At 38.6% G+C, this 27,924-nt stretch overlaps 1 protein-coding gene and 1 long non-coding RNA gene across 2 annotated transcripts; both read left to right on the top strand.

Moving 5' to 3' along the window:
* Window positions 1–195: 195 nt before the first annotated feature.
* Window positions 196–21,688, top strand: LOC118800904. Its single transcript, XM_036561068.1, has 5 exons — window positions 196–454; window positions 594–824; window positions 10,745–11,014; window positions 11,132–11,368; window positions 21,095–21,688. Exons 1-5 carry the CDS (start codon window positions 196–198, stop codon window positions 21,445–21,447), a joined length of 1,350 nt encoding a protein of 449 aa, XP_036416961.1. The 3' UTR covers window positions 21,448–21,688.
* A 16-nt stretch (window positions 21,689–21,704) lies between these two features.
* Window positions 21,705–23,153, top strand: LOC118800938. Its single transcript, XR_005006406.1, has 4 exons — window positions 21,705–21,756; window positions 21,902–22,171; window positions 22,384–22,480; window positions 23,117–23,153. It is a non-coding gene; the product is annotated as an uncharacterized LOC118800938 (long non-coding RNA).
* Window positions 23,154–27,924: the final 4,771 nt, after the last annotated feature.

The raw sequence follows: 27,924 nt of genomic DNA, 5'->3' as shown, positions 1-27,924 counted from the left end.
ACAACTAATGGATGTGGCCCAGCTCTGGCCCACATACTGTAAAGTGAGTAGAACTTAGGGATCTGGCCCAGCTCTGGCCCATGTACTGTAATGTGTGTAAGTTTAACGGCTGTGGTTCAGATCTGGCCCACACACAGTAAAGTGAGCATATTTAAAAGGTGTGGTCCAGATCTGCCTCATATATGGCACACAGTTATGGCTGACTACCCACCTTCAGAACTGACATCAGTTCTGCCCAACTTCGAAGACCACGCCACCCTCTTCCTTGTCCTTATGAAACGTGTCGCCAGCGTTCAGGGTACTGGGAGGACTTCTCTCCTCCCAGGCATCGCCATGACAGGTACTCTGCTCGTTCCCCTTCCCAGGAACGTCACTCGCACCCAGTTCATCATCCCTCTCACACAGCCCATACTTCTAAGCCCTGTAGTGCCCGGTCCCCATCCCCTACTCCACGGTATGCACAAGCGAGATACTCCTCGTCCCCTTCCCCACCCTCAACCTCACATGATCGGCCTCCTTGCCCTTCTCACTATTCCCCTTCAGGCCATGTCCATTTTTCCACACCACATGATGCTGTAGCCCCTTCCTCCCAGCGTCAGGGAAACTACTAGAAGCTGGCATTGCGGGCCACATGTCAGCTTCGCCAGCCCAGTCGGCCCCTTCTCAATCTGTTGACCCTAATGTTGACACATTCCCTGCTCCTGTCATAAGACTTACCCTCTCAGGCTCTGAACAGTATGCCCTGGTAGACACTGGTTCTGGTCTAGTCCTCATCGCTGAGGAGTGTTGTAAAGCTATCCCTGCTCTGGCCTCTCAACCCATCAGTAAGTCTTTTGTCCTGGCTTCCTCAGTGACGGGACATTTATTGGATATGATAGGATGTATTACGGCCCTTGTGCATATTGGTGATGTTACCTTATCCCATATTTTTCACATTGTGCGCACCTCCAGTCACCCTGTGATTTTAGGATGGGACTTTCTTACACAACACATTGCCTCTCTGTCGGTACCTCATGCACATTTACAGATACATGACACTGTTGTACATTTCTCCTCCCCACAACACCTTGTTCCATTACAATGTGCGGCTATTGCTGCCTCCCCTGTTACTGTCCCCCCTCTGTCTGAAATGGTGATTGCTGTCTCCATTAACAGTGGCAATACCAAGGTGGCATGTGCTGAATCTTACGTAGGCATTGTTGAACCACATCCCCCTTCAACTTCTGCATTGGCTGTTGCTAGGACACTCACGACAGTTCATGATGGACAAGGGCTAGTTAGGGTAGTTAACCCCTCCCCAGAACCAGTCTCCCTTGCAGGTGGATGCCCATTAGGCCAGGTGCTTTCCCTTCCCACAAGAGGAATACACTTTGGTCTCAGTAGCTGCCACCTCTAGCACCTCCAATTGCCCCACTCCAGCAGTGGATCTATCTCATACGTGTCTGACGCCAAGTGAAATACCACAACTTGAGAACCTTTTGAAAGATTTTGCTGATGTTTTCAGCTCCCACCCCTATGACTATGGCCATACTGATCTTACCCATCATGCCATTGATACAGGTGATGCTAAACCCATTAAGTTGCGGCCGTAACGCACATCTCCAGCCACACAGGTCTTGTTACAGCAGGAAGTAGACAAGCTCTTGGAGCATGGTATCATAGAAGAATCCCATAGTCCTTGGTCAGCTCCGGTGGTGCTGGTCCGGAAAAAAGATGGCACCCACCGATTTTGTGTGGATTATCGCCGACTTAATGCAGTTACAATTAAGGACTCACATCCACTCCCTCATGTGGATGACACTTTGGGTAGGCTAGCTGGTGCCTGTATATTCAGCACCATTGATCTCACTGCTGGATATTGGCAGATCCTGCTTCACCCTCGAGACAAAGACAAAACAGCATTCTCAACTGGTACTGGGCTCTTTCATTTCCAGATGATGCCTATGGGAATTTCAAATGCCCCCCCAAGCTTCCAGCGCTTGATGGAGTTGGTTCTCCGTGGCCTCCACTGGAATATTTGTTTATCTTGATGACATCATTGTATATAGTGCTGATTTTTGCCAACATCTCCAGCACTTGAAAGAGGTTTTCCAACGTTTTCGGTCTGCTGGCCTAAAATTAAAGCCATTCTTGGGCCATCAAGTCTCTAGTGGAGGTGTTCGGCCTGACCCCTCTAACACTGAAAAGGTTGCTTCATGGCCTGTACCTCGCTCAGCTACAGAAGTGAGAGCCTTTTTGGGGCTCTGCTCCTATTATAGGAGATTTATTAAGCAGTTCTCTCACATTGCTGAACCGATGCATCGCCTCACTCATAAAGGAGTGCCCTTCGAATGGTCTCCAGCTGCTGATGATGCCTTCAAGACCCTGAAACATGCTTTGACCTCGCCACCCATTTTGGCCTTCCCCAATCTGTCTGCTCCTTTCCTACTATATACGGATGTGCTGTAAATGAACCCTAACTGTCGCAACTCCATCTTGCTATTCTCCTCTCATGAAACCATTTAAAAAATGGACATGTGATAGATAACATGATGATGAACGACAGAACAGGCAATTTGCTCTGTTATGATTGGCAGTTTGTTCAGGCATTTCCTCCGTTTAATCTCATTGACTCACTCAGAGTCGCACACTGTTACACCTTTTAGACCAATGATTATTGTCTCCCTCTGGAGGAGGGCCTCTGACTACACATAAACACAACTTGCAAGCTGAATAATCATTTTTATTTCTATTTATTTTCTGTTACCTGAAGTAAAATAAAGGTGTCAGAAAGCTTCTCTGTGCGATTCCGTTGAAGAACCACATTTGGTTCCCTAAAGAACCCTTCAGTTTAGAGAATGTTTTTTTTTCTGTGTGAAGAAACCTAAAGAACCTCCACACAGAGAGAGAACCTTAAACTGCTTTCCATCCTGTCTAAATCAGTTCTATAAGGAAGATCTTCTATGGCGGATCCTCCTTTTCAGAGTCTACTTTGGTGCCTTTAGTCTTTGTAGCTCTTTCTGCTTTATTTCTTTAGTAGGTTTGGTTTTTAAAGCCCTTTAATCAGGAATGTTTCAGGAATGATTTTATTCCTTTGATCATTTTCTTTCTGGAAAGTTCTGATGCTCATTTAGAACCTCTACTGTTCTCTGTGTCTGGGAGGTCCTGAAGACCCGAATCCAGAGAGGTGCGATACTGAGTGGAGCTGAAGGCTGCGTCCTCCTCCTGCTGCTCTGTTATGATTACGTGCGTAAATTGCGTGTTTTTTTCTGGGAATCAGGAGTTTACTTAGAGAACTGAACTGTGATGAGCTGCAGCTCCGACACTTCAGTCTCTCCGGATTCACAGCGCGAGTTTAAGCGTGTAAGCTTTATTTTACAGATGAGGCTTTTACGCTCCGCATTTAGCAAAATTTATTTGGCCCACTTGTGGGCCACATCCTTGGTTGAGTTCTGGCCCAATTCTGGCTGGGTCCCTGGGCCAGATCTGGCCCATATACTGTAAAACGAGAAGAACTAATGGATGCAGCCCAGATGAGGCCCACACACTGCAAAATTAGTACAACTAATGGATGTGGCCCAGCTCTGGCCCATATCCCGTAAAGTGAGTAGAACTAACAGATGTGGCCCAGATCTGGCCCACATACTATAAAGTGAGTAGAACCTAGGGATCTGGCCCAGCTCTGGCCCATGTACTGTAATGTGTGTAAGTTTAACGGCTGTGGACCAGATCTGGCCCCCACGCAGTAAAGTGAGCATATTTAAAAGGTGTGGGCCAGATCTGCCTCATATATGGCACACAGTTATGGCTGACTACCCACCTTCGTCCCTGGCCCAGAAGTGGGCCTCAGAATGCCACACTCATTTATTGCAGAACATGCAAAATATTATTAGTTATTTCTACTAATGGATAGGTTTCGACAAAAGCCATTTCAGAATGAAAACTCCATGTTGATTTTGGTTAAATAAATAAAAACAGAAATCTTGACCTTTATGACAGGTCATTATCTGCAGTCTTTGTGTGTACATCTTCAAGGACATATACTGCTGGTCGTTCCGCAGACCATCTGCCTTGTATCAAAGCGTATGTTTTCCACATTCATAAATACATTTCTCACAATATTTCTGCATTCATTCTAAACAGTGGCAGATGAAAAATTCTTCAGCCAAGTGGAGAGGCCACTGAAATAGAGGCTAAATCTGACAGCTACTTTTTCTGATTCCGTATGCAATAATTACTAGAGGTTTTTTTTTAGTATACAAATACAAAACTGGATAATCTGCTGTATCGCTAATGATTTTAAATGCATGATTTTATTTTATATTATGTTAAACATGGGCCCGTTCTGGGATTTGCATTGGATCCCAGTTCAGTAAGAGGTGGGCTTAGAAAGCGGTTCCATCATGAGCTTACGTGGGTATATTATGATCATTTTGCTTTGTTTTGCATACATTCTTTTTTACCAGTGCAGAATCCCTTAAACAAAACAAAAAGCAAAAACATTTAGAATGTAGTCAGATTGTTTATTGTATATCACAATTAGAAACATTTTCAAAGTAGAAAAAATACTGATGCACAAAAACAAACACACAAAACGGAAGTGTTTTGGTCTGTTGTAAATTAACCTCATACAACGGCTAGTGAATACACAAGATAAAACAAGCAATGTATGTTTTTGTTGTTCAAAGATGTATTTAAAATACTAGATAATGACAGTTATTCAGTGACCTTAATAATAAAATAAATAAATAAAGAAATAATATAATAATAATAATAAAAGTTTTCAGAATACTTGTTCTAAAGTAAAAACTTACCATTTATAAACATTCCTAAAATTCTACATCGGTCAAACCCTGTCCACTTCCTGATGCCTGAGGAAAGAGGAAAAGCATTCAGCTATCATTTACTTCTTTAATGGACTTCCAGATAACACAGTTTTTGTGTTACACTGTACAACAAATCCCTTTACCTGACAATCTGGAGCAACACCACAATCAGCATTCCCTCTGCAGACATAATGAGCTCTGTCACTTTGGAAGTTGTGTCACTGTAAGCAGTCACAGAATAACAGTTCGTCTGGAGCAGAGGGTTTTACTTCAGAAACTAAATAATGAGGCAAGAACTCCACAACGGCAAGATCTGTGATCAACAAGAAAGGTTTTGTTCTAACAAACATTAAGAAACCCATAATCAATAATAAGCTACTTATAGGTTGAACTAATGTAAAGCACTCCTGACAATGAACACTCAGCCAGGAAATATCCCCTCAGGTTTTTCCTGTTTTCTTCTGGTTTTACTGACTTACACAGAAGGGTGATGTGTGCAGATGAGAGGACTTAACACTGCTGTCAAGACAACGCGCTAGCTCCGAGCTAACGTGCTAACCGCGAATTAACATGCTACACCATTATAACATAACACTTGAAAAGCACTGGCTATTCCAGAGAACTTGTAGAGTTCATAAACCGGCTCTGGCTATTCCTTTGAATGCTCAGGGTCGTTCGCTAACGTTAGTTCGCGGTTAGCACTTTAGCTCGGAGCTAGCGCGTTAGCTTGGGTTAACGCGTTAGCTCCAAGCTAACCCACTAACCGCAAGCTATTTAACTACTCTGAAAATTTAGCTAAAAGGAATGTTAGTTAACATTATTCACGACGAATTAGCAACAAAGGATAACGTGACTAAACCTTAAACTGATTTCATTAATCTAGTTAGCCTGTGCTTTTCCAGTGTTATGTCAAAACAGCATAATTAGCTATAGTTATAACTTTTGATTTTCCATACTGGAACAATAATTAGACATAGTTAATCTCACTGAACTAAACTTACACATCACAAATCATGTTAGTATGTACATATGATTTTAAAGTATATTACTTACCCTCTTGTTCTTTGTCTTCTTGAAGAGAATTTGTCTTCTCTTCAAACCTGCCTCCTGGCGTGTCCATTTGAAAATGATAAACTTGGGCGGAAAAAATAGTTAAATGAGGATTTTAACCCTTACAGCGAGTGTCGGCTGTTTTCTGTAACTTCAGTAATGGGCCACTTGCGATATGCCAGACTTGGGACAAAAGTACTGAGACACAAATCAACGAGCATTGGTCTGCCACAGCATTAAAGTGCGGCCCTCTTCCTTTATTCACACTGTTGGGCCACAACATTTATGCCAGAAACGGCTCTTAAAAGTAGATATGACTTAAAACCATACACAGCTGTCCAGCATCTGGCCCAAATCCCTAATATCCATCCTGAAGTCAACCAACACTCGCATATATAAGCCAGAATCGGCCCAGAACTGTCTGCTATTGCAGTGGGCCACTTATGACATGCCAGACTTGGGCCAAAAGTACTGAGGTGTAAATCAACCGAGCAAGAATCTCCCGCAACTTAATTGTGCTGTGGCCCTTTTCCATCAACCACATTGTTGGGCCACAACACACATACCAGAATTTGCCCTTAAATGTAAATATGAGTCAAAACCTTACACAACTGTCCAGCATCTGGCCCAGTTGTGGCCTACATGCCTAATATCTATCTGGAAGTCAACCAACACTCGCGGATGTGAGCCAGAATCGGCCCAGAACTGTCTGCTATCTGGGAAATTACTTGAACGCACTGCGTGCAGGTCACGTGCCAATTAATGCGCTCCCAATGTCTCCAGAGACTTCAAAATTGATCTGTTTGCTTCTGTTTCCACTTCTATCAATATCAGATGTGACGGCGTGAGATAAATGTGAAACCGTACACATTTTAAAATGTAAGGAAAACGTAAAAGAAGTCAATGTAAGGCTGTATACGTGAACGCCTTAGTAGGACTACACTGGTTGGTTAAGGACTACAAAGTCCACAGTGCACCGTGTTTGGCTCAGGCATGAACTTACAGAGCCAGTACACATTTTAGAAGTATTTTAGCTAATTGTACCGCTTTTGTTTATACTTTGCGCACGATATATTTTTGTAACAGTAGAATCTCTTCGTTAAAGGCAGTAAGGGGTCTCTGGGGGAGACTGGGTCCAGTTTAGTCTACTAACGTTATCAACGGTCTCGATGCCGCTCTGTTCCCCCGGTAAGATAACGTTAGACACTTTTAGATGAACACGGAGTTTAGCTGTAATAATTTGCCAATTTTGGTGGATAATTTCGTGATTTGATATATTTTTAGTTCATTCGTATCTCACTATTTCAGTTCATTGGTTAATTGATTAGTCAAGCTAATCTCGCTAAGCTAAAACTTCAGTAGACAGATTTATGTTTAAGACAGTTACCACGTCCCAAACCACACACTTCTGCACTCACCTACTACACTAATGAGTGCACTTCTAATGGTATATGTGCTAATTTTGCACACTGTTTAGTGCGCTAGTAACGTTATGCGTTTTGGGACGGGGCAACTGATTATCTCGCTAGCGTGGCTGATTCCAAGTTAGCTAGCGTTAATGTCGACCACCGTTTGGACTCCCCCAGTCGTAATTCAACAGTTAGCCACTTGCTTCCCACCATTTATAAAACAAATATTATTTTTACTCTAAAATACTGTGTACAGTGGTGCATTTTGGGCTACTAACGATTTTGGTTTCAGACAAACCTACAAAGTAACTTAACTCCCATGAATAACTATCACACTCTCATTACTACAGGACTGTTACACTACATAACCTATTAAACTGAACTGAATCATCAAATTGGGAATTAAAGCTCCAGCGCTGCTCTAAAAACAACCACATTATTACAGACTGTCGGTTTAATCGGATTTCATTCTTGTCAAAAAAAAATGAGGACATGCTCCGTGAACAACTCACAGACAAAATTTAGAAATCCAGTTTACCTCAATAAATGTAGCCTTAATCAGGAAATACCTTGAAACTTTCGCTTGGAAATGTTTAATGAGCAGCACAGCAAAGATATAATCAGACACTGGAGCTGCTGGACTGTTGAATCTCTCACTGTCTGATCTAACACTGCATCTCAAACACACTGCTGAACTTCACCTACTACACTAATGAGTGCACTTTTAAAGGCACTGCACTGTTTTTACACACTATTTAGTGAGTTTGCATACAGTTTGGGACCCAGCTTTAAGAATGAGTGAGTATTCCCAAAAAAGGTGTTTTTCTGCCTTTGCTGGATCAATTATGGCTTTATAATCTCATAAAAAACTGCCACTGCACTGCTGAATGAACTTGGAGTTACCTTTCATTATTATTATTATTATTATTATTATTATTATTATTATAGGAGTTTAAATAGTACAGTTATAGTAATGTCAGTATACAAACTGCACAAACAGTTAACAGTTTAAAAAAAAAAAGAAAAAAAGGATCCAGGGGACAGAACACATGCTCTTACAAAATGGTGGCAGCACAACTGCATAGCGTCATCATAATACTATGAAAAGGACCATGATGATGTCGTACATGGATGCAAAGAACTGAGAATTTTATTAAAAGAAAAACATTTGTGAAAGTATTTAAACAAAAATGAAATATTTGATCTGCAATGTCAGTGAAATGTGAGCTACATACACAGTGCAGCGTCTTTCTCCAGTTGACTGTTTACAAAATCATGATTGATGCCTCTCAGCCAATCACAGTCATCTCTAAACATTCCTTCCTCCATCAGGTGAAGGAAGAACTCCACAGGAAAAACAGTCAGAATTGTAAGAACTAAGAAATGGTGTAAATGAGTGACTGAGAATCGTTCAGTAGTGTATTATAGTTAAAATATTAAGAAGACGTGAGTTTGTCCTGAAGGAGTTGTTTTGAGAAAAATCAGAAGGGGGCGCTATTGTGTCGGTAAAGGAGGGTCTATTTGTTCTTTCTGGTGGTAAAAAGATAAAGAGGCTGAGAAAGAGAATGAGAGTGCTGAACAAATCAGAGTTCTGATCTGGAAATAAAGGTTAAGAGCTTTTACAGAGTCTACTGGTTATATTTTCTTCACAACAAACCCCTTTTTCTTTTATTAGTTCTGTTCTTAGTACACGACACCTATAATGTCTGACACACGCTGTCCTGATCATCTGGAGCTGCTGCTGTTTTATTCCATTCCTAAAACTGAAAAAGTTCTGGATTAAACTCTGTGGAAGAGCAAACTCACAGCTCAGTGTCAGAACTAGTAACAGACAGACTCACACTGGCTCTAAGGTAAGATCAGCTTTATCTGGGTTACTGTACTTGATAAAAAATCATTTAATATAATGTCTAACAATAAAAACATTACAGAAAAATGTCTAGATAAGTTAGCTAAGCTAGTTAGCTTTTCTTAATTTAGCTGCTGACAGTTAGGTCAGTCAGATTAAACAGGACTGTACAGCCTCACATTTGTGATTAAAACATTCTGTATAAAGATAAATATTAATGCACATTAATAATACAAACCATTCTTTGTACTGTTTCTTTAAAACGTGCTAAAAGAGCTCGTGTGAGAGACGGCGAGTTCTCCTCAGCATCTAACATTTAACAACAACAGCACAGTGAGCTTCTCGATCATTTCACAGATTTAACAGCTTTTTAGTTTCTCAGTTCTGAAGTGAAGTTCATGTCTTGTTCTGCAGTAAAACCGTTCTAACAGAACCTCAGTGGAAGTTCTCTAGTTTTTACTAAGTGGCTCCTTTTGATACTTAGCTACGCTGCCTGACTTCGTCAGACCATTTTATTTCTAATAAACTCTTTGTTCAGTTAGTAAAGCGTTTTATTATGTACATGATGCACATTTAAACAGATAAACAATTGGTTCTGTGGAAAATAAAAAGCATGTCGCTTTTTCTACATGCAGGTTTAAATAAGCTTATAGAGTGTTTTTTAATGTTATCTCTAATCACCTAAGTGAAAAACAGCTTTCTATCAGGACGGAAATAACATGCTGTATCAAAGTGTCTGTTGACTGCTGCTCCACAGACGTAGAACAGAATGTCCATCTCTCTCAGCTTTTCTCCAGGATCCAGAGCTCCTGCATCTTCAGCTCTGAAAGTCCAGTCCACTGAGCTCATGGTGAGTGTTGTGTTGTTTATGCTGGGGGTTTATGGTTTTGGATATATATATATATATATATATATATATATATGTGTGTGTGTGTGTGTATATATATATATATATATATATATATATATATATATATATATATATATATATATATATATATATATATGTATATACAGGGTGATTCAAAAAGATTAATCTGATTTCAAAATGATTTATTTCATTTTAGGTGCGTTTGAGCTGGACACTGATGCTTCAGGACTAGAACTGAACACATCTGGACTACACTATGTGTAAACAAGCTTCAGAAGAAAAAAAACATTTAACAGTAACAGTAACAAGTGATTAATAACTGCACACTTTTATCACCTGTTAAAGCTTTTTTATATTTGAATTAGAGATTTTCTGTATCAGTGTTCATACTAAACTGTACAAATCTGATCTACTCTAAACCTCGTTTATTTAAAGCTTTGTGTATTTAAGGTTAAGTTGTTATCAGTGTCTAAACTGTGCAAAGCTTCATATAAACTCGTTAAACAACTTTTAAACTGAGGTCACTTCCTCTGTTTTTAACACCTCCGGCTAACTTCAAACATCCGTGTGTTGCTCATAGCAACAGCAGCAGGAGTTCACACTGTGGTCACACCACGAGTTTCCTCCTCATGTCTAACTTATGCTCCTTGTGCGTGTGTGTGTGTGTGTGTGTGTGTGTGTGTGTTTGTTTCAGGAGTTCAGGCTCATTACAGTGTAACTCTCTCCTCTCAGAGTCTCTGTTCTGTTACTGGATCTACAGTAAAAATCTCCTGTAAATATACAACAGCTGATTCCTCCAGAGTCAGAAAGAGAGAGTGGTATCAGTTCCAGAACTCTGATGGAGAAGAACGAGTCCTGAGTAAAGATCCTGAATACTCAGCACGAGTTTCTGTAAGAACAGAGCAGAATGACTGTGATCTGACAGTGAGGGATGTGAGAGTGAGAGACTCTGGAGTTTATAACTTCAGATTCAGAACATCAAGCAGTGACTGGATATCAGCTTCATCTGGAGTTAATCTGACTGTTACAGGTAAATAAACACACAAAGACACCAACACTTATATACAGTCTCTGTACATGTAAATATATAAGACATAAACAAGAACTGAGATTTGCAGAATTCTGCTATATGATGTGATGTGTGTAGAGTTGCAGGTGAAGGTGGATCGTGAGACTGCAGGAGAGAGAAAGGTGAAAGTGATCTGTAGCTCCACCTGCAGCCTTGATGCAAATCTTAACTATGACTGGTACAGAAATGAAGTATACAAGGCCTATACAGATGATGCCTTTATTGTGCTGGACTCCACCAGGTCATCTGATGAGGGCAGCTACTCCTGTCAGGTAGAAGACAGCAGTGGTAAACGGCACCGCTCTCCTTCAGTGTGTAAGTGTCATTCACTAAACCTCAGATCACTCAGGCTCCATATGCTGGTGAGCCATTAGCTACTGTGTCTGCAAACGTTTACTCACACCATCAGTTCTTGCTGTTTTACAGGTACTAATGTAACAAATACAAAGTTGAAAACTGCTACAGATGTAGCTGCATGTTCTAATGCTTAAGGAAAATTAGTTCCAGAGTGATGTTTTTTCTCATTAAATTGCTCCCGTCCTTTGGAAATCACAACATAAGTGGTTAATTATATTAATTATAAAGTCGCTTCCAAATGACCTTAGTGGCTCTGTGGTTGATCTTGAGTTCCAAGTGTGCACCAAGTGTGGGTGCACTTGAGTTCAAATAATAATAGAAGAGTTACTACAATACTTGCAGACATTAATAACAGCATGCAGGATGGTCCTATTAAATACAACTAAAACAAACTAAAACAAACTAAAAAGAAAAAATAAACTGTATTTTTGAATATTGTTTCCTTTTAAAAACTGCAAAAGATGAGATGAAAAATAGTCCACGCTTGCCTTGCATTTATCCGCGTTACCTTTAATTCTTACTGACTCTGTTTGTGTGTGTGTGTGTGTGTGTGTGTGTGTGTGTGTGTGTGTGTGTGTGTGTGTTGCAGGTGTTCTGGGTAAAGAGTGTTCAGGTGTGACTTACACTCCTGAACGTGTCTGTGCTCTGAAAGGGTCATCAGTTGATCTCTCCTGCTCTTATTACCCTGGAGGACAAACAGTGACTAAATCAGTGTGGTTCATTAAAGAGCAGGCTGGTGCTGAGCCTGTGGATGTGAGAGAGGATGAGGAGTATCAGGGATGAGTGCAGTACAGACAGAGCTCCCAGAATGACTGTTGTATCAGAATCAATCAACTGAGAAAGAGAGATGCTCAAACATATATATTCAGATTCTACACTGATGGAGGTGAATACACTGGACAGCCTGGCGTAACTCTATTTGTCACAGGTAGAGCTGCATAAAGTAAAATAGGTTTCGTTAACTGTGAGAATATTCTATTGATGAAATTAACAATAACAGCAAAAAAAAAATAACAGCAAATGTTTCAAATTAGTTCTGAAGGTTACAGTGTCAGACACAGACAGTGGAAGAAAGAAACTGATGTGTAGCAGCACCTGCACTCTGCCAGACAACCTCACTTACATCTGGTACAAGAACGGACAACTTGTGATTCACTGCAAATCTGCTTCCTGTTCTGTGGCTGTGGTCAGTGGTGCGGTCAGCTACAGCTGTGCTGTTGAAGGTCATGAGAGCCTCGTCTCTCCTCCAGTGTGTGAGTGGGCAGTTTTACATGCACTAATGTACACAGATATCTACAGTACATTGTCATAAAGGGCAGTTTCAAATTACAGAATAAATTTGCTGGGCATTAGTAACCAACTCTCAAATGTTTGTATCTTTATCACATTTCCATTCAGACTCTCCTAGAAACACCAGAGCAGTGGTAGTTTCCTCTGGAGAGAGAGTGGAGGGAGAATCAGTGACTCTGAGCTGCAGCAGTGATGCAAACCCTCCTGTTCTCATCTACTCCTGGTTTAAGCAGAGAGCAGCTGCAGACGCACCACTGACAACAGGCCAGAATTACACCATCACCAACATCAGCTCCCAGCACAGTGGACTCTACTACTGCACTGCTAACAACCAGCTAGGACTGCACAGCTCAACACCCACCCGTCTGGATGTGTTACGTAAGTACTTTAAAGTAACTATCATTAGGATGTTTAATTATTTGTGTTGGTTAGTTTTTCTCTAATCATAATAAATTATTTGTATTAAATAGCTCATGTTCTGTTTCATTTCTATACAGATAAACTACATTAGCTGTTCAGTTGTTTATCTCCCTCTTTACTCTTTAGTCCACACTGTGAAGAACAACACTGAAAAAACACAAGTAAACAAACTGTATAAGACAATAATTTGTTGTGTAAAAATTATAAATAGTTCTCTGCATGAAAATGACTTTTGGTAAAAAAAAAAGTTTAATTTTAATAGTTAATAAACTTATGAACAACAGAAACACTCTTAAGAAGTAAATGTTCTAGTATTATTTTTAGAAATTTCTGTAAATGGAACTGTGGATCATGTATCTAGTGAGTCTGTAAATGTAATCATTGTTCTCTCTTCATTTCAGTTTAATTCAAGACATATTTATTTATTGCTTTTTATAACAGGCTCTGTTACAAAGCAGCTTTACAGAAAATCCGGGTCCAAGCCCCAGATGAGCAAGAAAAAACTCCCTCAGAACAAGAGGAAGAAACCTTGAGAGGAACCAAGACTCAAAAGGGGAACCCATCCTCCTCTGGTCAACACCGGATCTCAGGATTTGATTACTGTGTCACAGATTTTAAGAACTAATGTTTAAAATAATTTGGGGGCGTCTACAGCTTTCTCCTGATTTTAGACTCTAGAATCTATTTTTACAGCTACAAGTAATATAAAGCTGCATAGCAGTTTAAGCATTTTTATATTTATCTGCAACGAATGTAGGAGACGACAGATCCAGTGTGAGACCTGCAAAAACACAGAAAGTGTGATGAGACACTGCAAATGGAAATATCTTCAAAATACATCTTACAAACATCCAGATCTCCTGTTACAACAAATAAAACCTAGAAACAATTAACCTTAACTTTCTCATCTCATTCCACAAACATGCACAAATGCACTAAACCTGTTCCACTTTATCTGAACAGCCCACAATAGATTATCTACAAATGTTCAAACTGTTAACAAACTACCTGAAACTCAGTAGATTCTCAACATTGGAGGGTTTTTGGACCAGGGTCAGCTTTAGGACCAAGATTAAGATTAAGACTTTGAGTTAATCCTAAAGTCAGAGTGAGGATTAAGACCAGGTTGAGTTAGTGAGTTAGAGTTTGTAATATGAATTTAAAAGACTATTTAGTTGAATCCATCTACAAAGCATCTACAGTGGAGTATTTAAATAAAATAAGTAACTGAGTAAAGATAACTAGTTATATTTACTCAGTTACTTGTACCTCTGTAAACTTTTGATTGATTTGTACCTCAGTGAGTCACAGTTTTACTTCTACTCAAGTCTATTTGTGAGGAAACTGATCGACTTTTTACTCAGTTCTACTTTAGACATTCATATTAAGTTACTAATTCTCTTTTTGTGTCTCATTCTGTTCTACTGGTTCAGCATCTGTTCTGCTTTGCTGTTGCTTAAAACTTACTTTCTAGATTTAGCATGTAATTTTAGGCCAAAAGGGTCTAAAAACAGAAGAACAGCACCAAACAGACTTCAGTGCTGATAGATGCTGAATCTCTGATTTCTTTACAGACAAGTTTTCTATATTTTGGACATATTTTAGTCATTTTTTTAAGCAGCAGGCAACAAAGACAATAACAATGTTTGTTTTTTTCCCGACACTAAATAAACTCACTGATATAAAACACAGTCCTAACAGATGTACTGATGTGCACTTCAGACGAAGCGTTCAGAGGAGTTACATTTTCACAGACAGCATCTCTACTAACATGGTTCTTACAGCCTATAAGCAAATACCAGATGAGTCATTTCTAGTAGGAATCAGTTTTTACTGTAGAACATTAGAGAATGAATTAATGCATGTTTGCAGTATTAAATTGTGTGTATATGAATCAGACAGTCTAAAATCATTCTATATTCATGCTACAAAAGAATGTGATCTTGTTTAACAACCAGATCGACAGATAGCTAACAGGCTAACAGGCTAATCCAGTAACTTTCAGAATTAGACTCTAAGTTTAAATATTTAAGAGATTTTACTGTAAAACTGCAACATACAAAGTAAAGAGTATTTTAAATCTATGACTTACCAGCTTTAAATGTCAACACTACCATAAGTAATATTAAGTCCAGTGTGGAAAATGAAGGTACATCATCATTAGCTTGGCGCTAACATCCTATAAAAAATCCCATAAGCATGCTAATAGAAATTAGCATCTTGCTAGCAAACAATAAATGCTACAAAGTGAATATTTCTGTATTAAATGCTTCTGATTAATGAAATGTTTATGAAAATATGATAAAAACTGAAAAGCTCCTGATCTCAGTGGAGTATTTATGCTGTATGTTAGTATAGACTGGGCTATGTTGGGGAGATGAGAGTCTAAAAAGCTCCAGGGCTGCTGTGGAAGAGTGGAGCTCCACATGAATGACACAATATAAAACAGTTACTTGTTGGGACTGTTGGGCTCCTCTACCCACCTCTGGAATCTGTAGCCACACGCTGAAGCTTGACCTTCTTCCTCCTGCGACCTGTGACCCCAGATCAGGGTTGGAATAGCTACTGAAAAATTAGTAGTGATTTTTTAGTAGTGATTAGTAATTGGCTACTTTCCCAAAATTTGTAGCAGCTACAATTCAGCTACTTTTCCAGAAAAAGTAGTGCACTACTTTTTAGCTACTTCCAAAGCGTGATTGTTAGAATGTTTGGGTCATTCTACAGAAATGTCCACTTTTCTATCTCTCTGTAGGTGTTACTGGTGTCACTAATCCTCACTGGTGTTACACATAAGAAAGGTAACACCAGAGACATTTTTAATGAAAAATACATTTTTCGAAATGTCTGCTACAGAACATCAAACCACATGTTGTCAATCATGGAATATCCACTAAAATATGCAATTTAATCCATTTGTATTCTATTTTTCCACAACTACCTAAGAATAAAGTAGGTCACACCAGTGACTTAAACTAAAAGCTTCATACGAAATCATGAGCTAAATGAGAAAATTTCTGATAACTGAAAAGACACCGTGGACTCACCATGTGCTTTTCTTAATAGATACTCAGGAAACAGAAAGCCAATTGATGTCATCAGTGTGATTTTTATTTCAAAATAAGAGATTTTTGTAGTAACACCAGTGACACGACTCCTGGGGACCACAACTTTCATTATATATTTTAGAATATTTATTTGGCATTTGTTTTCTTTATGCTGTTTAATTTATATATTCCATAGTCATGTATAGATTATTGTAGTTAAAATTGCAGAAAAACATGTTTTTTTTTCTTCAAAATATGGCCTCAGCCTTCACACATGACTGTGAGGACGAGCTCTTCTGTGGTGCTTGGAATTCTATATAACTGATTTAAAAACCAACATTGCTAACTTGATGCTCAAGAATTAAGAAATGAACGAAATTATAAAACACGCTGAGAACAGATTTGACCTCTCAAAAACTTCACTTGTGTTCAGCACGAACGATAATGCTATCGAAATAAGAGTCCCATATAATTCTACTCTTACATGGAAGTTAATTGAAACACTGTGTAGTTATAGTATAATAAGAAGAAGAATATGTCAGAAGAATTGCTGATAACTTGCTAGTGTAGTTCAAATTCATAGTAGGAAAAAAAAATCCTCATATTTTAGTTTTCGATGTTAAAATTCACGCTTGAAAAAAATATGCAGCACTTTTTTCCCTAAATTATTTTCAGTTGACCCCCCTTTGAGAAGACCACCCCACCAGTTGCCCCCAGGTAACTTGAATTCGAGACCTATGGTGTATAGAGTGTATAACTCATGCATATTTTAAGTTGTCCAGGTTATACAAACAGATGGAAGGAGTGAGTTGTGGTGAAGACTGCTATAGTCTTAACAACAGCTCTAATTTTACTAGCATTGCAGCACGTAGCTACTGACAGACAGCAGACAGTGACCCATATTTTCCCACAGTGGAATATGAAGTATTTGCTAAAGACACGACTTGTGATCAAGATATTATTCATTTTTAATCCCACAGAAACACTGGAACAGCTACAGTGTGTCTGCAGTGAGAACAGTGAAGATCCTGCTGAAGAAGAATCCAAAAGCACTGATATCATACAGAGACTCTACCCTGACTCAGCTTCACACTCTGAGGGAGAAAACTGTAGGATGATGTTCATGACTAAAGGCTCTGTGAAACCATGATGAGTAAAGATTATCTTCAGTTTCCAGATCAGATTCTTAAGAGTTTTTAAAGAACTTTTTAACATACATACAATCATATACAATAAAATGCATCAAAACCATCACTTCTGTATCAACAAAGGTCATCATATCACATGATATAAACGTTCCACAGTTTTTACAAAATTCGTCACATCGTACAAGTATGTTGTAACATCGCAATATCAGATGTGTAACTACACCCCCTTACTTCAGCAAACTCCACCCCAGTTCAGCTTTGAAAAATGCTCAAAAATGGCAGGGGCACTTTGGGAGGGGCACTGCAGTGATTGGGTTTGGAGGTGGGGCTGGGAGAGAAGCTGGGTGGGGTGGGCTGCTGTGTTTTTATAGCTAACGTTAGCTACTAGAAAATATAGAAAAAATAGTAACACAGAGTCTAACAGCACTTCTGCAACTGAGAGATCGAACATTGTTCTCCACCACCACCCCCATCTTCAGTGGGGCAGGGAGTCTTGAGCCTTACCAATTTGAGCATTGGTTCAAGCCCCTGAACAGCAGCGAGTGGGAGAGGAGTCGGAATGGTAGTAAATTCCCTAAAATACTGATAGCCTTCTATCTATGTTATATTTCTCTTAGTACAGTCTATGTTTTATCCATATTTCGAAAACTGTTCCCAGATTTCCTTTGTCCTATAACAGTCAACAGTCAAGTGACCAATAGTTTCTTCTTTTGAACACTCTGGCATTGGACACATGGTGGTTTTAACTGAACAGCTCCATTTCACTACATCTCGTACTGGAAGTTCACCTAAAGCAGCTAAACACATTAAGTCCTTCTGTTTCCCTGAGATTAAATTACATTCCTGCCAGTTTAACAAATACTACAATCTCCAAATTGTATAACTTCATTAAGTATGATCAAATTATAAATTAACTTATTTGACTGTGTTGTCCAATTAATATTTTAAACCTTATATCTTTCTAAAAAAATCTGCAAATAAAATCTTAGAATGAGTAACATATTTTATTTTCTCAACTTTTAGCTTCTGTAATTATTTAATGTTGCCAATCCATCTTGCTTTTCTATCTGCACAAGCGCTCACATATCTGCCAAACGTATTTTCAATTTAGTCCTAATTTTAACAGCTCCTAGACGTCCATTTTGCTTATTTCTATGCAAAACCTCTCTCTTTGTCTCTTCCCTCTTATTTCCCCATATGGATTTAACACATATTTCATTCAGTCTCATTATTATAGCATCTGTTGGTGGGAAAACAGTTGCCAAAAAACATTAGTTTAGATAAAATAAAGGTGTAAATAAAACCCTAGAAGTCCATTACCAGTCAGTTTGAGCAAACTCATACCTGACTGACCAGAGCTCAAGGCATTTAACAGGAAGTACAGAAACAAGAACACATGATGCAGGACAGAGGAGAGGCCAAGCCTGACCCAGAGCATCTTTAACTCTTCTTTTAAACTAAAGATGTTACAGAGACGATAAAACAAATAACAGTGATGCGACAGCCGTCTGTGGCAAGACAGCGTATTTAGTCTTGCTCTCTCTGGATGGGCAAGACAGATCTCCTTCTTGTGGTCTTGAATAAAGAGACAAAAGGAAGAGCTAAAAGGGTGGGGTTGTGACGACTGAGTGCAGAATGCACAAACGTGCCTTCCAGTTCTTTGTTCGATCATAATTTACAAGTGTAGAGCGAGAAAGAGTGAGCAGAGTAGTGATCAACTTCTTTAAGATGAAAGAGGCTCTGATTGGTCATTTATTTTAGTCAGAATTCATTCCTTGTTACTTCATCAGTCAAATTTTGATTTTATTTGCTAGATATTTAAGAATCAGCAGTGTTTGAAGGGTGAAGGCGTCATGATTTCCAGAACATCAGGAAATATCACAGCAGCAGTGATCCTCATATTACTGACAGGTACATTTTTACATATTTTATGTTTAGATTATATTTGCCAGGTTTATTAGGTGAGTTTGAGCTGGACACTGATGCTTCAGGACTAGAACTGAACACATCTGGACTACACTATGTGTAAACAAGCTTCAGAAGAAAAAAAACATTTAACAGCAACAGTAACAAGTGATTAATAACTGCACACTTTTATCACCTGTTAAAGCTTTTTTATATTTGAATTAGAGATTTTCTGTATCAGTGTTCATACTAAACTGTACAAATCTGATCTACTCTAAACCTCGTTTATTTAAAGCTTTGTGTATTTAAAGTTGACATGTTATCAGTGTCTAAACTGTGCAAAGCTTCATATAAACCCGTTAAACAACTTTTAAACTGAGGTCACTTCCTCTGTTTTTAACACCTCCAGCTAACTTCAAACATCCGTGTGTTGCTCATAGCAACAGCAGCAGGAGTTCACACTGTGGTCACACCACGAGTTTCCTCCTCATGTCTAACTTATGCTCCTTGCGTGTGTGTGTGTGTGTGTGTGTGTGTGTGTGTGTGTGTGTGTTTCAGGGGTTCAGGCTCAGCACAGTGTAACTCTCTCCTCTCAGAGTCTCTGTGCTGTTACTGGATCTACAGTAAAAATCTCCTGTAAATATACAACAGCTGATTCCTCCAGAGTCAGAGAGAGAGAGTGGTATCAGCTCCAGAGCTCTGATAGAGAAGAACGAGTCTTGACTAAAGATCCTCAATACTCAGCACGAGTTTCTGTAAGTACATGGTGGAATGACTGTGATCTGACAGTGAGGGATGTGAGAGTGAGAGACTCTGGAGTTTATAACTTCAGATTTAGAACATCAAGCAGTGACTGGATATCAGCTTCATCTGGAGTTAATCTGACTGTTACAGGTAAATAAACACACAAAGACACCAACACTTTTATAGAGTCTCTGTACATGTAAATATATAAGACATAAACAAGAACTGAGATTTGCAGAATTCTGGTATATGATGTGATGTGTGTAGAGTTGCAGGTGAAGGTGGATCGTGAGACTGCAGGAGAGAGAAAGGTGAAAGTGATCTGTAGCTCCACCTGCAGCCTTGATGCAAATCTTAACTATGACTGGTACAGAAATGAAGTATACAAGGCCTATACAGATGATGCCTTTATTGTGCTGGACTCCACCAGGTCATCTGATGAGGGCAGCTACTCCTGTCAGGTAGAAGACAGCAGCGGTAAACGGCACCACTCTCCTTCAGTGTGTAAGTGTCATTCACTAAACCTCAGATCACTCAGGCTCCATATGCTGGTGAGCCATTAGCTACTGTGTCTGCAAACGTTCACTCACACCATCAGTTCTTGCTGTTTTACAGGTACTAATGTAACAAATACAAAGTTGAAAACTGCTACAGATGTAGCTGCATGTTCTAATGCTTAAGGAAAATTAGTTCCAGAGTGATGTTTTTTCTCATTAAATTGCTCCCGTCCTTTGGACATCACAACATAAGTGGTTAATTATATTAATTATAAAGTCGCTTCCAAATGACCTTAGTGGCTCTGTGGTTGATCTTGAGTTCCAAGTGTGCACCAAGTGTGGGTGCACTTGAGTTCAAATAATAATAGAAGAGTTACTACAATACTTGCAGACATTAATAACAACATGCAGGATGGTCCTATTAAATACAACTAAAACAAACTAAAACAAACTAAAAAGAAAAAATAAACTGTATTTTTGAATATTGTTTCCTTTAAAAAACTGCAAAAGATGAGATGAAAAATAGTCCACGCTTGCCTTGCATTTATCCGCGTTACCTTTAATTCTTACTGACTCTGTGTGTGTGTGTGTGTGTGTGTGTGTGTGTGTGTGTGTGTGTGTGTGTGTGTGTTGCAGGTGTTCTGGGTAAAGAGTGTTGGGGTGTGACTTACACTCCTGAACGTGTGTGTGCTCTGAAAGGATCATCAGTTGATCTCTCCTGCTCTTATTACCCTGGAGGACAAACAGTGACTAAATCAGTGTGGTTCATTAAAGAACAGGCTGGTACTGAGCCTGTGGATGTGAGAGAGGATGAGGAGTATCAGGGACGAGTGCAGTACAGACAGAGCTCCCAGAATGACTGTAGTATCAGAATCAATCAACTGAGAAAGAGAGATGCTCAAACATATATATTCAGATTCTACACTGATGGAGGTGAATACACTGGACAGCCTGGCGTAACTCTATTTGTCACAGGTAGAGCTGCATAAAGTAAAATAGGTTTCGTTAACTGTGAGAATATTCTATTGATGAAATTAACAATAACAGCAAAAAAAATAACAGCACATATTTAAAATTAGTTCTGAAGGTTACAGTGTCAGACACAGACAGTGGAGGAAAGAAACTGATGTGTAGCAGCACCTGCACTCTGCCAGACAACCTCACTTACATCTGGTACAAGAACGGACAACTTGTGATTCACTGCAAATCTGCTTCCTGCTCTGTAGCTGTGGTCAGTGGTGCGATCAGCTACAGCTGTGCTGTTGAAGGTCATGAGAGCCTCGTCTCTCCTCCAGTGTGTGAGTGGGCAGTTTTACATGCACTAATGTACACAGATATCTACAGTACATTGTCATAAAGGGCAGTTTCAAATTACAGAATAAATTTGCTGGGCATTAGTAACCAACTCTCAAATGTTTGTATCTTTATCACATTTCCATTCAGACTCTCCTAGAAACACCAGAGCAGTGGTAGTTTCCTCTGGAGAGAGAGTGGAGGGAGAATCAGTGACTCTGAGCTGCAGCAGTGATGCAGACCCTCCTGTTCTCATCTACTCCTGGTTTAAGCAGAGAGCAGCTGCAGACGCACCACTGACAACAGGCCAGAATTACACCATCACCAACATCAGCTCCCAGCACAGTGGACTCTACTACTGCACTGCTCACAACCAGCTAGGACTGCACAGCTCAACACCCACCCGTCTGGATGTGTTACGTAAGTACTTTAAAGTAACTATCATTAGGATGTTTAATTATTTGTGTTGGTCAGTTTTTCTCTAATCAGAATAAATTATTTGTATTAAATAGCTGGACACACATATTCCTCACAGCAGACCGTAATGAATGTTCAACATTTGAGTCATTTGTTCAGTGCTGCATTGTGTGTGTGTGTGTGTGTGTGTGTGTGTGCGTGTGGTGTTTTTAAAGACTCAGCTGAGTTGTGGAAGCTGAATGCTGTTTGGGGAGCTGTTGGAGTCGTTCCTGTTCTGGCTCTCTCTCTTCTTACTGCCGTTCTGTGCATTAAGTGAGTGACTGTATTCTGTAGATTTTACTCTGAATATCTGAACCTTTCTTTAAATATTATATTAAGCAGAACCTCAACTTTACACTCAAATTAAGTTCTTACACTGGATTAGGCCTGGGCGATATCTAAAAATAATAATATTTAAAAATACTTCAAAGGTGCACAATACTTTTGTGTTTTATTGATTATTTTTCAATGGTTTCTTTAGGTTTTTTTTGGATTTTTTGAACTGCAGCGAGTCCAAGTTCTAAAGCAAGTATAAGGGGAGAGCTGTGTAGTAAAGCTAGCATTAACGCACAGCAGAGAATTAACAGGGAGCTTCTTAACAAAGTTCTCTCTCTCTCTCTCTCTCTCTCTCTCTCTCTCTCACTCTCTCTCTCTCTCTCTCTCTCTCTCCACACATGTCTTAAAAGTGAACCCCAATTTCCCAACATATTTATAATCTGTTTAATTACAAATTAATCCTCTCTCAGTTCTTTTCCCTCTCTCAGTTCTTTTGCCATCAGGTTCATTGTCCATCATCGACAGTATCTGATTACATTGCGCTGTCGCCCAGGCCTACACTGGATGTCTTTGTTTTGTATAAATCAAAATAAGGATTAACAGCCATGTTTTAAATGTCATTTGTGTGATCAGGAGGAAGAGAGGAGCAGAGAGAGACTCAGATATTCAGGTACTGAGAGAGGATTTCACTCTTTCTCTACATACTCCTATAAAGCTGCTACTGAATAAAGACTGAAGTTGTTCTCCTCATCTCTCTAAAAGACACAGCTCTGAATCCCACCACCTTGACCTCAGATCATAACACTCTACAAGTAAGACTGCAGTCTTTAAGCCTCTGTGTGTGCGTGTGTGTGTGTGTGTGCGTGTGCGTGTGTGTTGCCCTGCAGAGTGTGTTTAGTTGTGTTAGTTTTCATTTTTGTGTTTAGCATCTTACAGACTCTCCCAGTGAAACATGCTCAACCTTAGTTGACTTGTTTGTTTATTTACTAGTTGGAATATATAATAGCTTCTGTGATGTGATTTTTTCAGGTTGTTCATCCTCACAGAGAAGAGAAGAGCTCCAGAAATGAAGAATGAGAGGGGTTTTGTGATTAAACAGTTTTATGAATGTCATAACAAACCAGATACTGTCTTACAGTAATATTTATCAACTGAGTTATTTTATTTCTGAAGTATCTTTTTCTCTCTGTCTGACTGTCTTTGTGTTTGTATATGTAAGAAACTGAGAGGTTGTTTAACTGTAATTAGACTGTTTTCCAGAGGAACATACCTCTGGAGTATGGAATACTTAGGAATAAACCTAAGCGGGATAAATTGCTGTTGTTGCTAATAATTGTATTTGCAGAAATAAACTATATAGATATCAGTTAATTTACACAGTTTGAATACTTATTAATGTAAGCTAACGTACAAGGTGCTAATGGGCTGTAGCGCTGTCACTAAAATTACATTATTAATTATGTGTTATACATATCTTATTATTTTGACTCTTAATTAAATAATCTGTGTTTTTTAAAGGCCACACCAAAAAGCAGCCTGCATTAAACAGTAATAAACAGAGCCTTTCAGCCTTTCAGGGATTCTAAACTACTTTATTGGAAACAGATAAATTGGGAAACCACATATAATCATCTAATCATGAAAAGGATGGATTTTAATACACCTCTAGTTTCTGACTCAGTTCACAGAAAGATGTGTGGATGTTCACTAGCAGAGTAGACTGTGATCATCTCAGCTCTCTGAACTTTATCATTTAATATCATGTTTGGCTTCAATTTTGTTTATACAGATTATTTAAAATAGTTTGTGAATATACTCAGGTTGTGATGCAGATGTACAAAAAAGTAACTCAAATACTCAAGTAGTTTTACAGTAAACTACATATTTACTCTTACTTGTAATTTTCTTCACTAATACTTGTAATGAAGTAAGTAATGATTTTCAGAACTCCACTCCTGCTTATTTCCTCCACTGTACATTTAATTTAATAAGACCACCACAGAGCTCTGTTGATAGTCACTCCACCTCTGATAAAGAGGCCACAGTGAAACCTCTACATACTCGACCTTGAACTGACTCCACTATGATGCCATAGTTTCATCTGAAGATGATCTTTTCTGCTCTGAAGAGATTCTGGACCTGCTGGAGACGATGACCGATATCTGAGCAACACCTGCAGAGGTGACTTTCACTGTCTCAGAAGATCCTGGATGATTCTCTGTTCAGCTGTTTAGTTCATTATTACTGTTTATGCTGCATTAAAATAGCTCACATTTCCAAAAACTAACATTTTTCAGACTATAAATAAATAAAGAATAAAAAAAAGAATAAAATGACCAGTTATGGTCAGTAAGAGGTGAGTTCAGCACTCTGGACAGCTCCAGGAAAGTGACCCTGTTGGAGTCTGAGATAAATTCATCATCTTTAATCACAGTGAACAGCTCTGATCAATAATCAATAAATCAACACACATAATGATCCAGAGCTGAGACTCTCTGACTTTAACATTGATCCCCAACAAATCAACAGATGCTCCTTTGAGGATCTTTATAGGTGGAGTGATTAATATTCAGAGGTGCAAATACATTTAATATTAATGTTTCAGAAACAGAACGTTGATTTTAGAAACACTAGATTGTTCCAAAAACAGCAGATCTTTACACGTGTTTAATTATGATTTATTAATACAGAGTTTTATCTTAGACTGTAATTAAAATGATTGTAGGAGTAATAACATAATTTAGTCACTGGAGGGCAGCACTCTCATAGTTCAGTTATTTTATTACTTGTTGAGAGATGTCTCACTTTCTCTTTTCTCACCTTACTTTTTATTCCTTATTAGCTTATAAATGTCATGATAGTATCATAATCAGGGGCTTCTGGTTATTCCAACCCCTTGTAATTATAGACATAATTGACCAAAATAAAGAAAAATATCTGGTAAAGAATGGAAGATTACTGACAGAGCTAACTTAATTATCTGCTAATTAAACTAATATCTAATGACTCTCTGCTAATAAAACAGTGTGATGGGTAAATCAATCTGTCTGTATGTCTAAAAAGCACTAACAGACCCTCTCAGCACAGATTTCTCTCTTTATCCTTCTCTTTCTACCTGCATTCGTCTGTGTGATGGAGCAGCACTGCAGTTAACAGTGAGACCTGCGGATGGACACTTTGATGACCGTCCACACGGACTGGTTAGCTTTATTAGCATTATTATATCTAATCTCACTGCATCAGTTTTAGTGCAGTGACTATGAGAGATTATTGTGTTGTTAAAGTGATTTGACATGTTGTTACTTTATCATGTTCTGTTTCATTTCTATACAGATAAACTACATTAGCTGTTCAGTTGTTTATCTCCCTCTTTACTCTTTAGTCCACACTGTGAAGAACAACACTGAAAAAACACAAGTAAACAAACTGTATAAGACAATAATTTGTTGTGTAAAAATTATAAATAGTTCTCTGCATGAAAATGACTTTTGGTAAAAAAAAAAAGTTTAATTTTAATAGTTAATAAACTTATGAACAACAGAAACACTCTTAAGAAGTAAATGTTCTAGTATTATTTTTAGAAATTTCTGTAAATGGAACTGTGGATCATGTATCTAGTGAGTCTGTAAATGTAATCATTGTTCTCTCTTCATTTCAGTTTAATTCAAGACATATTTATTTATTGCTTTTTATAACAGGCTCTGTTACAAAGCAGCTTTACAGAAAATCCGGGTCCGAGCCCCAGATGAGCAAGAAAAAACTCCCTCAGAACAAGAGGAAGAAACCTTGAGAGGAACCAAGACTCAAAAGGGGAACCCATCCTCCTCTGGTCAACACCGGATCTCAGGATTTGATTACTGTGTCACAGATTTTAAGAACTAATGTTTAAAATAATTTGGGGGCGTCTACAGCTTTCTCCTGATTTTAGACTCTGGAATCTATTTTTACAGCTACAAGTAATACAAAGCTGCATAGCAGTTTAAGCATTTTTATATTTATCTGCAACGAATGTAGGAGACGACAGATCCAGTGTGAGACCTGCAAAAACACAGAAAGTGTGATGAGACACTGCAAATGGAAATATCTTCAAAATACATCTTACAAACATCCAGATCTCCTGTTACAACAAATAAAACCTAGAAACAATTAACCTTAACTTTCTCATCTCATTCCACAAACATGCACAAATGCACTAAACCTGTTCCACTTTATCTGAACAGCCCACAATAGATTATCTACAAATGTTCAAACTGTTAACAAACTACCTGAAACTCAGTAGATTCTCAACAGTATTGGAGGGTTTTTGGACCAGGGTCAGCTTTAGGACCAAGATTAGGATTAAGACTTTGAGTTAATCCTAAAGTCAGAGTGAGGCTTAAGACCAGGTTGAGTTAGTGAGTTAGAGTTTGTAATATGAATTTAAAAGACTATTTAGTTGAATCCATCTACAAAGCATCTACAGTGGAGTATTTAAATAAAATACGTAACTGAGTAAAGATAACTAGTTATATTTACTCAGTTACTTGTACCTCTGTAAACTTTTGATTGATTTGTACCTCAGTGAGTCACAGTTTTACTTCTACTCAAGTCTATTTGTGAGGAAACTGATCGACTTTTTACTCAGTTCTACTTTAGACATTCATATTAAGTTACTAATTCTCTTTTTGTGTCTCATTCTGTTCTACTGGTTCAGCATCTGTTCTGCTTTGTTGTTGCTTAAAACTTACTTTCTAGATTTAGCATGTAATTTTAGGTCAAAAGGGTCTAAAAACAGAAGAACAGCACCAAACAGACTTCAGTGCTGATAGATGCTGAATCTCTGATTTCTTTACAGACAGGTTTTCTATATTTTGGACATACTTTAGTCATTTTTTTAAGCAGCAGGCAACAAAGACAATAACAATGTTTGTTTTTTTCCCGACACTAAATAAACTCACTGATATAAAACGCAGTCCTAACAGATGTACTGATGTGCACTTCAGATGAAGCGTTCAGAGGAGCTACATTTTCACAGACAGCATCTCTACTAACATGGTTCTTACAGCCTATAAGAAAATACCAGATGAGTCATTTTTAGTAGGAATCAGTTTTTACTGTAGAACATTAGAGAATGAATTAATGCATGTTTGCAGTATTAAATTGTGTGTATATGAATCAGACAGTCTAAAATCATTCTATATTCATGCTACAAAAGAATGTGATCTTGTTTAACAACCAGATCGACAGATAGCTAACAGGCTAACAGGCTAATCCAGTAACTTTCAGAATTAGACTCTAAGTTTAAATATTTAAGAGATTTTACTGTAAAACTGCAACATACAAAGTAAAGAGTATTTTAAATCTATGACTTACCAGCTTTAAATGTCAACACTACCATAAGTAATATTAAGTCCAGTGTGGAAAATGAAGGTACATCATCATTAGCTTGGCGCTAACATCCT

The sequence above is a fragment of the Colossoma macropomum genome, unplaced genomic scaffold, assembly GCF_904425465.1.
Source record: "Colossoma macropomum unplaced genomic scaffold, Colossoma_macropomum, whole genome shotgun sequence".
Classification (NCBI taxonomy): Eukaryota; Metazoa; Chordata; class Actinopteri; order Characiformes; family Serrasalmidae; genus Colossoma; species Colossoma macropomum.
The sequence above is the reverse complement of the archived record's forward strand: the minus strand, read 5'-3'. Positions and strand labels throughout refer to the sequence as shown.

Excerpts from the sequence above, each read along its gene's own strand:
- LOC118800904 (XM_036561068.1), top strand. The coding sequence starts at position 196 with ATGGCTGACTACCCACCTTCAGAACTGACATCAGTTCTGCCCAACTTC. Across the intron at positions 455-593 it reads TCCCCATCCCCTACTCCACG|CGTCAGGGAAACTACTAGAA; the intron begins GTATGCACAAGC and ends CCTTCCTCCCAG. Across the intron at positions 825-10,744 it reads TCTGGCCTCTCAACCCATCA|TAAAAATCTCCTGTAAATAT; the intron begins GTAAGTCTTTTG and ends CTGGATCTACAG.